This window comes from Athene cunicularia (genome assembly GCF_003259725.1).
Source record: "Athene cunicularia isolate RWA chromosome 23 unlocalized genomic scaffold, athCun1 chr23_part1, whole genome shotgun sequence".
NCBI lineage: Eukaryota > Metazoa > Chordata > Aves > Strigiformes > Strigidae > Athene > Athene cunicularia.
In genome coordinates, this window is record NW_020799130.1 from 2,002,657 (window position 1) to 2,017,312 (window position 14,656).

The window sequence follows — 14,656 nt, forward strand, 5'->3', positions numbered from 1 at the left end:
AACAGTCCCTGGTGAAAGACTATTGTAGCTCTGGGGGCTTCTATTGCAGGAAGATTCTGTTCTGCCTAGTCTCTTCATGTGGCCGTGATGGCATCTCCCAGTGATCCCAGTGGGAGTTCTTCAGGAACCTCGTGGGATCTCCATTCTGGAGACCACACATGGTAGAGGACCCTGCCTGCTGCGTCCCAGGCATCAAAGCTCAAATGTCCGAGTTCTTCCAAGCCCCAACAGGGCTGTTTCAGCCTTTCATCCTTCGGGCCTGTGGACTGAGTTTTGTGTGCTTTACTTAAGGGTTCATATGAAAACCTTCTAAAGAAGTTCAAGACTGCTTATTGAAGATTTCCCAGTGCACTTCCCAAGAGCACTGACCTTTATGCCAGCCTCCTCCTTTGCACAATTCTTGCAGAACAAGTGCTGTACTGGGGAAAGAGAGGGAGAGGTGATATTTTTCCTCCTTTAAGTCCTAAGTCCTTGAACCCCAGAGAACACAAAGCAGAAAGAACTGAATCCTTGGCTGCCCTTTCACTGACCCCAGCAAGGCACCCAAGATGTGTGTTACTGGGAAACTGTCTGGTGCTCAGCTGGGGGCTGCTGGTAAGGTGGGGGCTGGTGCTGGCAGGTTTATGCCCTTATCTACCTCAGGCATCAGCTCTGCCAGGCATCCAATTTTTCCTCCTTTATTGTGTTTTTTAAGTATTTTCCTTGCTCTGTAGCCCTTCCAATAGCAGGGAGGAGTGAAGGGTTAGGTACGTTTTGGTCCATTTGTTTTTTTCTCTGTGTGCACATCTGGAGGGTTGTTAGTGCTGTTAAAGTCAATGCAGAGCTTTCCTTCTCTAGCTGTGTCCTTAAATGGTCCATTTTTGCATACCAGCGAGCAGTGAGGACTCACTGCCTTAGGCTCACCACCTCACCTTTCCCACACAGGTCACAGCTGAAAGCCCTTTTAATTAAAAGAGAAGCTGTAATTCTGAAATAAATGCACAGAGGCCAAGGTTTCCAGCATCACTTCAGGGAGTTTTTTCCGGTGATCAGCAGGCTGCCTGCTGCTCTGTGGGGCAGAAAGGAACTTGCCCCCCAAGGTTTCTTGGGTGTTTGTTTCAGAAAATTAGTGTATGGAGTTAGATAAATACACATGCTTTTCTCAGCCCGACAGACCACGTGAGAAGGCAGAGCAGGAGCAGGCAGTGGATATGTGGAGCCTGGCTCTGACCTGCCACACCGAGCCAGGGTGGGAGAGGTTGAGGAGCAACTCCTGGATGAAAAAGAGTGAGCGTTCAGCCCTGAGCCTGAATTAGTAACTTGTGTTGGGAGGGAGAGCGTGTTAGCCTCAACCAAGGGCCGGGTTAATACAGCCATGTGGCTTCTAGAACACGCTGGCTCAGGCAGGTGACACCGTCTGCACTTACCCCCGCGCCTTTCAGGTGGCGCAGGTTGCCAGTAACACGCTGCAGATTTTACCACCGTTCCCACTGAACTTCCGTGCCAGGGACCTCCAGAAGCTGATGCTTGTACATGGGACTTTCAGACCTAGGGACGTGCTGTGGCCCTCCTGCCTTGCCTTCAGCAGGATGTCATCTTTCTCTTTTTCACTGCCCATTTCTAATTGCTTCTCTTCAGTTTGCAAGTTCGTTTGGACCTCGAAGATACCTAGTGCAGTAGAACTGTCCTCTTGATTAATGAATTGGATGCTGCTGTCATACAAATCATCATTTCCCTCCTGCTCAGACATACTCTGTGAAAAGCCAGCTGCTCATGGTTCTGGTCCAGGCCGTGCTGTATGAACAAGTGGATGGATTTGCCCACTGGTAGGAGCTTGTCAGGAGCTGTATTTTCCATGCATGGGTGCAGACAGCTGGTGGAGCCCAAAGACTCTTACTAGGTCATAAGACAGAGTTTATTTGTGCACCTGGCTATCGCATCTGTACAAAACGCCCTGACAGACTCAGCTCTGAAGCACTTAATAAATTTATTGTAATGGAATTAAGTTGAAAATGGTAGAGGTAGTTGTGACAGGAATTGTTTGAGGGAAGCCTGGCCGAGAGTTTGGGGCTGAATCCTCCTGTATTCAGAACTGCTATCTTTTTTGTTAAAAATTTTTTTTAAAAAAAAAAAAAAAAAAAAGGAAGAAAAATGGGAAATAGAGGATCTTTAAGAGTTATTGTCTGAGGGATATTTCTCCATTAGGTCTGTGTTTCTGTCTGATTACCTGCAGTGCCTTGTGGGGGGAACGTCACTGCCCAAAACGGTACAGTTTACTCTCCTGGCTTCCCCAACCAGTACCCCAACTCCCAGGACTGCACTTGGCTTCTCACGGTGCCAGTGGGATATGGAATCCATCTCAACTTCACTCTGCTGCAAACGGAGCCCTACAACGATTTCATCACTGTTTGGTGGGTACAGCCAAGGTGTGAGGACTGATTGGAGTTGCCACTACAGCTCCGTTTCAGAAAGATTGCTGATAAATAGGGCAGCCTTTGCCATGGTGCGTGGGTAGTGCTGTGCTCGAGAGTGGGAGTATCCTCTGGGATGAGAATTTGGACTGTGTTTAACTCGGGGGCTTGGTAGAGCTTTTAGATTAAGGACCGTGTGCTGCAAGGGGCTAGCAGAACGGACAAGGTGTCTGTCTCCAAACACCGTTAATGTTACGTTCCTGGAACACGCAGGCAGGGAACGCGAGGTCAGTGAAGGCGAATGATCACTGCATGAGTAGGCTGCTCATGCCAAGTGATGGAGCTGTCATCCTTGGGTCTAGAGGCGAGTCTGTCCAGGAATCTGTGGCTTCCACGGTGCTTTTGCTTCAGTGCCGTGCAGCTCGGGGGGGAGCAGTCCCACCCTTGGCCCTGTAGCAGCGCCTGTCAGACCCCGTTGCTCTGTCTTGCCGTTGATTTCTGCGGTCGTCAGCAGGTAAAGATGCAGGATGTCAGATGGTTGCAGTGCCTGGGGTGAGCAGTCACCTTCCCCCTGCTTTGCCATGGTTACTCCAAGGAGGGGCCGAGCTCCAGGGGTGCTGCCCGACATCCCGCCTGCGGCAGGAGGGTGTTGGGTGGCAGAGCCCCGCTCGCCATCAGCCTGTCCCTGCAGCTCCAAAATGCTCTGCTGCACGGAACAAGGAAACATCTCTTGGGAAGCCCAAGGGGCTGCACAGAAGACACTTTATTGATGGAAAACAGGGTCTTTATCTCAAGCTGAATTTAGTTGTAATGAATCTTGCTCAGACTCGCATAATAGGAGTTGCCTTTTGCTTCCGAGTTCTCCAGTAGACGTTTTTATGGGGCTCTTTTTTTTTTTTTTCCTTTTGCACTTTTTATCTATAGCTACCTGTCTATGGCCAGAGGCTGAATGAAGAAAAATCCGTTGGTGAATCATTTCCATTTACCAACGTTCTCTTTTGGTTTTGCTTTGGCAGTCAGAGCTGTGCAGCCCCACAATCCCCAGGCTGCTGTCCCTGCCTGCAAAGACAAGGCTGGGATGGCGCTGGTCACCAGAACCGACCGTCCTCTCCCAGCTGCTTTTTAAACAGCAGCAAGTGGGAACTGTTGAGCTCTGATGTAACACGGGTGCAGCTCTGCTGTGGTTAGCGAAGTGGAGCTGATCTCTTCACCCCACAGAGTGTTACAGGCCCGGATCTTCCTTTCCAGTTTGGAGAAGGGAGGAGAAATGGCCCGTTATCATCCCCAGTCAGCCAGGGGAGCACACGTACCTGCACTGGCTGAAGAGCTTGTGGTCAAATTCTTGAGCTTGTAGCACTCAATCAATATCTGACTTTCAAAATATCTCAGTGTCTGCTGTGCAAACAGGGAGCGAAACTGCTGCGGAAAACTGGCCCTAATTCTTCAAGTCCTGAGGTTAAAAATGAAGTTCGTGTTTGTAACTGTGTGCTGGGTGAGTGCTCTGCTGCCAGAAGAGATTATCGTGATTATAATGGATTGGGGAGTGGGGCAGGGGTCCGGGGCAGCTGCCCAGGGAGCTGCTGAGACTGTAACATCAGCGTCGGAAAGGGAGGGCAAGGAAGGAAGAGCATGGAGGAGTTCTGTGCAATGCAGCGTAGGAGGCTGGTTGTTGCCTAGGATTAAAGAGATGTAATAATGCTCTTTTCTTGTGTTTCTGACATACGATTTTAGGGATGGTCCACAGCAAACAGCCCCACAGCTTGGTGTGTTCACTGGCAACTCCGCTAAGAAATCAGCCCAAAGCTCTTCCAATCAGGTCCTGATGAAATTCCACAGCGATGCAGCCAACGGAGGGATTTTTGCCATTTATTTCTACGGTCTGTATTGGTTACTGAGCAACACATGCTCTATACCTGCCTCGGGATGCAGAGGGGCACGGATCAGTTGTGGCTTGTTGTGGGGAGGGCTAGTTCTGGGGAAGAGATGTGAAAAATTACGCTTTTACCTGAAGTCTTCCACCAAGGGCCCGGTTTTACAGGTTTGAGATTGAAGCTCTCCTACACAGTTGGGTGCTGGCAAGTGGTCACCCAGCCTGTGCAGATGTGGAAACCCATCTGTAACGCTGTGCTAATTCAAGCACAGCTCAAATACCTGCAAACTACCAGCCCTCCCAACCCTGCACCTCTCTCAAGGTGATGCCTGTAAATACCATCCCCTCCCTGCAGATCCCATTCCTGGTAGCACCAGTTACCTGAAGATCCCATTCCTCACAGTGTTGGCTGGATGCAGAATTGTCTTTCCAGTGCTGTGCTAAACCAGTTGGGTCATCCTGGTGACCTGTTACAAATGGCAAGTATGTTCCAGCTGAGAGTTGACTTCATTTCTCTGGGGAGGAAGAGGATTCCTGTAAATCCCTGAATTACTTTGGGATTCTTTGGTATGAGCGCAGCTCACGCTGGCGAGATGTTGGGTATTACGTTGAAATGAGAACATTTGCTTTCCACTACTAAACAAGAGTCCAACTTGAAATTGGATTAGCTAACAAGTTCCTACGGCAGCGCTGGGATTTTGGAAAGTGCAAATGGAGACCTCCTCTTGCTTCGGTAATTTCCTGGCAACAACGTCAGCAAAGTCTTGCCTGAATTACACGATGGATCTGTGCGGAACGACTTAGCTTTGTTTCGAAAGGCCAGTATTATACAGACAGGCTGAATTTAAAGAATGTTTTCTAGGCTTCAGAAGGAATTGGTTTGCTGCTCCAAAACACTACAAGATTTATATTACCGGACAGTGGTGTATATATAACAGTTATGCCCCCAAAAAATGATGGTTTGAGCAGTTTGGCTTAGAAATGAGCAGCGTGTAAACACTGCTGCAGTTCGGTGGATGCTTCCTTTTGTAATAGGAATTAGAATACTGTCATTGCTGTGGTTAGAGCCCATCAGCGTATGTTGCCGTTCTCTAATCTTGATAGCACTTCATACTGATGTTCCTTTAACTTACGGTTTATGTGGGGTATAAAGCCACTCGCAGGCCTGAGAGGTCTGGAGTCGGTGCTGGTAGGAATTGGTGTAGTCTAGAGGTCGTTTATAACCTGTTAACCAACCCGTTAACCAGCTGGGCACTCTGGCAACTGCTTGGCCTTTTATTAAAGTGTCATTTACCAGCTCGTTGCTCCCTTTGTACATGGGACTTCAGTATAAAACCCAACCTCAAAGATACAAGTGGTCGAGGTGGTCGCCTCCAGGGTGAGGTTCTTCCCAGGCTCTCCTCCTGCCTGGTGGTGCCTTGCTCACCAAGAAAGTTGTAGGAAAAGGATGAAAATTTTCACACCAGGCTCAGACAGCGCAGTCGGTTCAATCATTGTCATCCCCCTTTGCAGCGTAACCGCAGGAAGTGCGGTTTCCTCGGGATCTACAGCAATGTATATTTTCATTTCTGTGCCTGCATGCTGGCAGATCTAGGACATCGGAGACATCCTCCTTCGGCTTTAAATTGTCTTTTCCCGTAGAGTGGTGATCAGCACCGTGTCAGGGAGCCGTTGCCCTTTTAAATGCCTGCAAAGAAATGTTTCCTTAGGGTGGAGGGAGGGAAACGAAAGAATGATTCACAGAGCTCAAAGATTCAATAGCATCCCTTGAAAAATGATGATTTTGCACCTATTATTAGACGGGTTAGTTCAGGTGCCAGCGCGAACTGATGTGTGAGCGTGATGGGAAAGGGTTTTATGGCCCAGTAACTCAAGGGGGTCCCAGTGTGGTTTCAAGGACGGGATTCTGTTTTGTCCTGGCGAGAACAAATGGATGTGCTGTTGAAAGGAGCTTTACTGGTGCTGTATCACCCATATGCTGAAGCCATCTTAATCACACCTCAGTACTGAAATACGGCCCATTATGGAGAGATTAATGCTGTAAATGCTGGGTTATCTTTCCACTTCAATAGATGCTGTCAAGCACTTTTTAAATTGCATTTAATTTAAATTTTTGTTACGGTTTCCTTTCCTTCTCCCCCCACCGTCAAACATCTGTTTAAAAGATTGCAAATAAGTGTGTTACCTCCTGGGACAGCTCTTTGCTGTGTAGCAGAAGGATTCTTCCCTGCTGTCTCCTGCTCCTCTCCCATCCCACGTGCGAGCTCTCCCAGCCTCGGCTCATCCATTCTCTGGGCTGCCGTGTGGTGGTTTGCAGAGGCTGACTCCAAATTCCAAAGCTGGCTCTTTGCTTTGACCCTGCCCCAGTCGAGTTTAGCTCACTGTAGTAGCACGTGTTTGGTGTTTTCCTCCCCCTTGCACACGGGATACATAAGCCCATCCCTCCCGTTCACCAGAAGCCCCTGTGGTCCCTCCAGCCCGTTCCCCAGCCCTCCAAACATCGCATTTTTCCACACACCTTTTGGGAAAGTATAATCCTACTCTGGGTTAGGGGGTGAGGAAACTGGTCCAAGGCAGCGGGGCATCTGTTTCTGTACGTGTGTATTTAAGCATCACCATAAGCCTCATTAAGGTTGCTGCCAGCCTTGCTGCAGTGTGAAGAGTTCGACATCGTGGAGTTAGTAAGAATTAATATTCAGTGGCAGCTTGAGCTCCAGTATCTTAAATTAAAGGGCTGATATAAATTTCAGAGGAAGTTATGCTTGTCCAGGGTCAGGTGCAGGGGGAGCAAAGATGCAGAAAAGTGCTGAGCAAATAGCAGAAAATGTCTTTCATTAATATTCATTTAGTTCCCAGTACCATATTTTCAATTTAACGGTGCTCACAGCTCCTGTGTGTTTATTTTCATAAGCAGCGCAGTGCTCCAGCCTTATGCACCCACATGCTTGTAAGCAGTGCATTTGTTTTGCTCAGTGTTAGCTGATCTTTAACATTGGGTGGAAAATTTGCGATTTGCAGTGTATTTGGTCAGGTGCTTAAGGAATTCCATAAGGAATTGTTTCTGCTCATCGACTGGATTTCTTCTTCCCATTTAGCCACATGGTACCCCTGGAAAAAAACACCTAATTGGGCAAAGAGTACGAGGTCTGCCCTGGTTTGCCTTCCATGAGGCACTGACATCAACCTTGCATAGGTTACTTTGTGAACTGCAAGCTACATGCAGGATTTGCAGTTGAAAACAGCACTCCTGGAATTAGAAATTAGCTGAATAATTCCAAGGTGAAAATAAATCGGTGATCTTCGCTATCTCTGTTTGAGGACGGGTAAGGATGAAATTCTCAGAATAATTATTGTAGTCTACGTGGTGCTGAAGTAGTCTGAGACTCTCCCTATTCTGTGATTCCACTGAGGTCACCGGGATCCTTCTCTTTTGGTGTCCCCCAAAAGTGCCAACAACGTTTCCTCGTGTCAGCACCCATCAGTCGTCCTTCAGTATTCATCCGAATGGATTGACACTGTCTGGGCACCTACATCTCCTCAGGCTGTCAGAAGTCTCTTTCCTATTAGGTGTAAGAAACTGGAGAAAGCTGCTTTGGGACACAAATACCTGGATCTAGGAGTGGGGAGAGGGCTGGTTGTACTTCTGCCAATTCCTTCTGCTTGTGGAGAGGGAGGATTTGCTGTTGTGCTTAGCACTGAGATGGCCGTGGCTGCCTTCACCCCCAGCTTAACACCTGCTCCTCTTCCTTTGCTCTTTCAGCCTACCAGCTCTTCAGATGTCAGCCTCCGACCATCGTTCCCAACGCAGAGATTGTCACTGAGAATGAAGAATTTAACATAGGTAGCCTCTCTGGGTCCTCTTAACCCTCCTTCCCGCCTCCCTCAGCTGCTGGGAATGCCCACAGGAACACACACACGTGTTGTCACCCCATATCTGGGGTTTCAGGAGACCTCTTCACACGTGTAACCGTGTGGCCTGGGGAGCTGTGCGTCACCTTGCTCGACACCCAACATTCACACGGAGTCAGATCGATCCGATTGTTCTGAGGCTTTTCCTCTCCGTCGGAACAGAAGTGCTCTGGCTTTTGTGAAAGCCCTGAGCTTGTTCAGAGACATTCAGAAATCTTTGCCACAATAGTAGTTTTCAGGTGTTTCAAACAAAGTGTTGAAGTGTTGGGTGAAAGCTTAAAGGCCGTTATTCTTTTCCTGAGAACCTTTCACCCATATCGACTGTGCTTTTTATATTTTTTGCGGCTGTTCACGGTTACATCCCCATTTTAAGTGTGTCTGCAACCAGTGAAGTAGCCGTCATTTATTTTAAAGCAGCTTTTCTCACTGTCTGCTCTCTTTGAGGGAAGTCTCCCCCTGAAATAGCTTGCACAAATCATAATAGTCTCAGCGACATGACAGCAGTTTATCCCAACTGAGACTCCAGCATGCCTTTGTACGCCTTTTATTTCTGCATCTACTCCTTTTATTTCTGCACGGTCATGCCAGAGCTCCACGGCAGAGGCACAGCCGAGAGGTCTGTGTGCCCCATGTACCCTCTTCCTAGGGCACGGTTCAGCCTTGATGAGTTGATCCTTCTCTTGGGTCAGGATGTTCTCTGTTTCTGTCCGTAGGTGACATAGTGAGGTATAGGTGCCTTCCTGGCTTTACCTTGATTGGAAATGAGATCCTGACCTGCAAACTTGGCACTCACCTCCAGTTCGAAGGACCTCCACCCACGTGTGAAGGTAAAGCCAAAGCTTCCCTACCCAGAGGCTGCTGCGACACACGGGGGCTTGCTGAGGGAGGGAGCAAGCTGGGTGGCAGCTAGGGGAGAGGTTTCCTTGCACATGTTGCATCTTTGGGGTTAATTCTCGCATCTCCAGGGTCCCAGTAGTGCCAAACCACCACCCCTTGGGCCCTTGTGAAGAGGGTAGGGAGATGCCTCTGTGCAGGGAAGGGCTGTTCTCCCCGCCCGCCTCGCAGCCTGTCCCGGGGCTGTCGCCGTGGTTAGGCTCAGGGAACAACCAGCAAATAACAGAGGGATCTGCTGGGGAACTTAGAGCAGCAGCTAAATGATGGGGAAGGTTCCTCCACCCCTTGCTGGCTCCCGGGATTTTGCAGGGTCTCCGCGCTCCTTGCAGCGGGTACCCCAGTTCGGGACGGCACTCGAAGCTTGTACTTCCCTGACCAGGGCCTGAGCAGAGGTGGGACACCCCTCGTGTCTGACTGTTCGCGAAGTCGTTCTCCCAGTCACCCAGATATCCTCAGCCTGGGAGGGGGCAGGGACTCTGTGCTGACAGTTTGCCAGTGAGACAGGGGCAGGGGACGGGAGAGCGGGCTGCGGCGGAGTGAGCTCCCCCGGCGAGGCAATCCTGCGAGGAACAGCTCCTCTATTAGTGCCACAGAATGTATTACATGGGAGAGAAATGAAAGCCCCGAGCACACTGCGTTGTACGCCTTGCTGCTGCTCAGGAGGGATCCCAGAGATGTTTCCGTGCCACCGTGTTACCTTATTTATCCTCTGGATTCCTGCTGGTGCTTTTGTTCGCTCCAGCCGTGATTATTTCATCTCCTTCATTCCCTTCTATCTGAACATTTTTACCATATAATGGGATATTTTTCTATAGCTTTATTCTCTCTGAAATAGCATGAACTGAAGGAGAGAAAGGGAGGTCATTCAATTATTTACTATGGTTGTTAGCCTGGGGGTAAAGGGACTGCTTAAATTACATCTGGCCACCAATTTACAGAGGTCAAAAAATCACTGATGGGATTAAGGATTTGGAAAGAATACGCTGTTCTTTCTGGATAGTTCTGGCTGTTTTCTATTAATACAAGTACAGTGTTTGCACTGGGCTTTAGTGACGATTATAGACAAATAAAGATCCCTTTCTTTTTTATGCTTTTTGCTCATTTTGTGTGTTTGCCTCCTCTTCTGGGGTGTTTTTGCTGGTCTTCTATTTAGTGTTTTCAGCTGGATTTGGTATTTCCAGAAGCTGAATGGGATGTAGTGATTAGAGAAAGGAATTAAGAGTTCTTATGTCCTAGTCAACAACTCTGTGGGTGACCTGGGGTAAGCCTGTAGCTCCGCACCTTGTTCTAAGCCAGGTAATAAAGTTTCCAGGGATTCCCAGGGAGTGTTTTGTAATGCGAGAACAGTTGCTCGGCTGGAGCACCATTCATTTTGAAGAGATGAGAAATGATGCAAGGACAGTTGAAATGGTTGATTTGCAACGTTGTTTTTTCACCCTTCCTTCGAATGCTCAGGTTTGTGGAAGCACAACACGCTTCGTTCGGAGCCTACATCAGGGTCTGAGGGTTCTCTGTGAGCCCCAGGGGTCAGGGAGTGCAGTGGATGTACGTGGTTGGGAGTTGTGCTCTGTCTTGACCTAGCTCATCAAGACAGACCTCCTTGGCCGTGTTTCCTTCCTTCCTCTACAAAACAGGAAAAATAATTTTCTGTTGTCTCTCCGTCACGTTCCCTGCAGTGCGCTGTCCGATGAACGAGGTTATGACCGACTCCACCGGTGTGATCCTCAGCCAGAGCTTCCTGGGGAGTTACCCTCACTTTCAGACCTGTTCTTGGGTGGTGAAGGTAGAGCCTGGGTATAACATCTCCCTCACCATAGAGTACTTCCTGAGTGAGAAACAATACGATGAATTTGAAATCTTTGATGGTAAGAGATTCACCAGTTTGATTTGCAATAGCAACCGAGGGGAGATGGAAGAAATGGTCGGGTTTTGTTAGTTGTTAATCTCTGTTCCAGAGCGCTCTGGGGAGAGCTTTCCACCACTCTGCCTATATCCTTCTGCTGGATGTTAAGAAAGCTCCTCCTAAGACTTATTGATTTTCTGAATAAGAAAATATCAATAATTTGATTTTTGGATGGATCTGCGGTATTTTTTAAAAAGGAGCAGGAGTTAGCAAGCTCCTGGGAGAAATTGTAGCAGAGGTTGCTGGGAAGGGATGAATTGGGAAGGTGAAGACCAGGTTTTTTTCTAGGTCTGTGAGTTCTCATGAGCTGAGAGGGGATCTGTCAATATTGACAGCAAAGCAGCTTTGTAACCAAATGCAGAGTCCAAGTGCTGTGCTGATGCTCCTGTGGTTGCCCGGCAGGACCTGAGCTGAAAACAAGCTGCCTGGAGCAAAATCCTGGTCTTACTGCGGTCAGCTGGGCTTTATTTGCTGGTGGTTTCCCAGGAGCCGGCTGTCTGCACTGGGACTCATGTTCACAAACAGTCCCTGGACTCCTCGGGCAAGCTCCCGTGCTGCAGTTCCCCACCGTGCCTGTTCCTCCTCACAAACACCCCAGCACGAGGCCCACGGGCGACTCTCTGCGTGTCAGCCCTGATTTCTCCTCGCTCTCCTTCCTTACAGGTCCCTCTGGCCAGAGTCCCCTGCTCCTCTCTCTGAGTGGGAACTACTCTGCTCCTCTGACCGTCACCAGCAGCGGGAACAAAGTCTATCTCCGTTGGTCCTCTGATCACGCCTACAACAGAAAAGGCTTCAAGATCCGCTACTCGGGTAAGCGCAGCGGAGGCTGGGGGCCTCTGCCAAGAACACGGCCACATCTTCAGCCAAGGATCTCCACGAAATTGCTGCAGAGGGGCATAGGCCATCTGTGTTGGCAGCTGCTGCCAAGGCCTGGGAAGGCGCAGAGAGCCGGGCTGGGTCTGAGCTGGCCAGGCTGGGCAAGGCAGGTCTCTCTGCAGGAGAAACCTTGAAGCTTTGGCTGGTTTCTCAGCTGCTAAGAATCAGAACCAGAATATATAACCCTGTGGCTCTGGATGAATGAAACTCATCCCCTGCAATTCGCAGTAGACTGTTCCTGAATTACCGTGTCCATGCAGTGAGACCTTTTGAGATGTTTGAAGATGAATCTCACGAAAGGGAAGGACTTGGTGCGAGAGGCACAACTTAGACGTGACTGCCTTGGCAGTAAATTGTTTAAAACATTGTGCTCCCGCTCAGGTGTTCCGCCACTGCTCTTGCAGCAGTGGGACCATGGAGTCGTGGCTGCTTGTTCAGCACAAACCCACTGCTGGCTACTGAGTGTTTGCTGAGAATTCCTTAAAATGAATTACAGTGCTTTGGAACTCAGCAAATCTTAATTAATGGAAGTGATAAAACTGAGTTGGGAACTTGCCAGTATGTCATAAATAAAAAATGACTTTACTCAGTAGATGAATTAAGGAATATTTAGTTATCAGAAATTACTCTTTATTTCTAGAGCTGAGTGAAACTTTGATAGTAGCCCTGCGCTCTTTCCCTCTTTGACTTTATATTTATCCACCTCTGTTCCTTGTACAGCCTCAGGTTCTGGTTAGCACAGTGTAACAGGAACGGGAAGGAAATTTGTCTCGATACTGCCTATCCAGTCATTGATTTCTTTTCTCCTGCCCTTCTCTCCAGCTCCCTACTGCAGCCTCCCGCAGCCGCCGGCGCATGGGCTGATCCTCAGCCAGACGGGGCTGCAGCCTGGCAGCACGGTCCGCTTCGGCTGCGACACGGGCTATCGTCTCGTTGGGCACAGCACCGCCACCTGCTCCCAGCACCCTCAGGGCTACTTCCACTGGAACAAAGCGATCCCTCTGTGCCAAGGTGAGAGCAGGCAAACGTGTCGTTACGAGGATCTGGGAGTCGTAGGAGAGACTGAGGAGAATGCGGTAAAAATAAAATTCCCCCCAATTCTGTAGTGAGAAGAGGCCTGGAGGTGCAGGCGGGCAGCGAGGGGTGCTCCTCTTATGCCCAAGCCCCTGGGAATAGATGAGCAAGGAGGGAAAGGAGAAACCGTCTGGGAGCAGAGGGTCGTTGTCTGGCTTGGGGAAGGGGAGAAAAAGTAGGTCAGTGCAAAGGCTGCTGTTGGAGAAGAGTTTGAACTCTCAGTAAAGATGCAGCTGAGCCGTGGTTAAGGACAGGAGAGGATGTTGGAAGAATCTGGAAAGGCTGGCAGAAGCACAAGTCCCGCTGGGTTTTAGTGACTGGAATTTCCTTTGGTATTTCTGGAAGTGCTCTCTTAGGTCTGCCTGTGCCAACAGGGATGAGAAATTTCTGGGGATTCAGAGGGTGCCCGTTTTCTCTTGGCTTCTTGTAGAATTTAGGCATGTAGTTGTTCTTTCCGCATTTCCTCCTAATTAACCTTAATCTTTATGACATACCGTACTTGGCACAGGCTCCTTCCAGGCGTGGGAGCGGAGGGGAGGACAGGGCAGTGTGCCCCAGGGGACTTTACTTTTGCGCTATTTTTCCTCCCTCACTATGTTCCCTTTCTGATTGCACCTTTTTCTCAATCCGCCAATCATCCCTGTTCCTTTGTGTTGATAAAATGCCCATCTTTATTCTGATGAAGCCTTTCAGTGTCTTTGAACATTCATCCATGTTCCAAGGGGACCGAGCACTGGGGATTAATATTGCATTGGCTTCCCTGGAAACTAGCCAGAGAACTGAGACAGCGCAGGCAAAATCTCATTGTGGTGTCTGTGTTGTTGTCCAGTCCGAGCCGTAAGGAAAAGCGGGGTTATTTCGTGTGGAAGGTACCAAGAGCCTCGAAAAAATCCTTTCCAAGCTCCTGAATCACTTAGTCTCTTTGGAAATTGCACAGGGGTGCAAGCACTCCTGCTGTAATGGGGTGTGTGGGTGTGGGGGTGTGTGTGTGTGTGTGTGTGTGTGTGTATCCATCTGGAGCCCTTTCAAGGCTGTATTTATTTAAAAGTGAGCAGAAAGCAGTAAACCAAGACCCTGCCACCCAGTCCCGTTGGCAAGGGGGAGCTGGGCGCAGCTCGGACAGGGATTTAGCCTCAGTGATAACACGGACGGGGGCAAACGCTGAGTGCTGGAATGAGCAGATGAGCTGCGCAGCAAGACCAGCAGGCACAAGGGGCTGTCATGGCAACTGTGCCTCCCGAATCCTTAGCCCAGCGTAAGGAATTTCTCTGATGTACTGCGTGGTTTGGTTTTTTTTTCAGGAAAAATCATGTAATCAGGGATAGGTATGAATGCTGCTAAGTCTTTAACTGCCCTGGTGTGCTGGAATGCCACCTTGAGCTTCGTGTTCAGCTCCAAAATGTGTGTTTACTTCCCGGAGGTGGAACGGTGTGTGAGGAATGGGTTTTACACATGAAGAGGGGGAGGAGATGGAGAGAGGACGTGTGAGGAGGTTGGGAGAGGATGTGCTTGGCTGAGGTATCCCTGACAGCAAGGGTTTGAAGCAGAAACAAGTCCCTGGGCCCCAGCTCCCAGGCCACTAGGGAGGGAGTCAGAGCCGGCGAGTCCATGGCTTGTCACTGGGAGTGGGGGGGGCTCCTGCGGTGTCACTGAGCACCCCAAGTCTGTGCTGTGTGGTGGAGGGGTGTGGGAAGCGCGTTTCCCATGGGAGGTGCACAAGAAACACTAACACCTGTCTCT

General features: G+C 49.4%; 1 protein-coding gene across 1 annotated transcript in view; it reads left to right on the forward strand.

The window, feature by feature from the left end:
- CSMD2 (CUB and Sushi multiple domains 2) overlaps positions 1-14,656 on the forward strand; it is a 287,923-nt gene that overhangs the window by 233,222 nt on the left and 40,045 nt on the right. Inside the window, exons 44-50 of the mRNA XM_026863211.1 lie at positions 2,213-2,390; positions 4,122-4,267; positions 8,021-8,101; positions 8,883-8,996; positions 10,740-10,928; positions 11,630-11,776; positions 12,665-12,853. Of these exons, the coding sequence (XP_026719012.1) occupies positions 2,213-2,390; positions 4,122-4,267; positions 8,021-8,101; positions 8,883-8,996; positions 10,740-10,928; positions 11,630-11,776; positions 12,665-12,853 (1,044 nt within the window). The remainder of the gene's footprint in view (positions 1-2,212; positions 2,391-4,121; positions 4,268-8,020; positions 8,102-8,882; positions 8,997-10,739; positions 10,929-11,629; positions 11,777-12,664; positions 12,854-14,656) is intronic.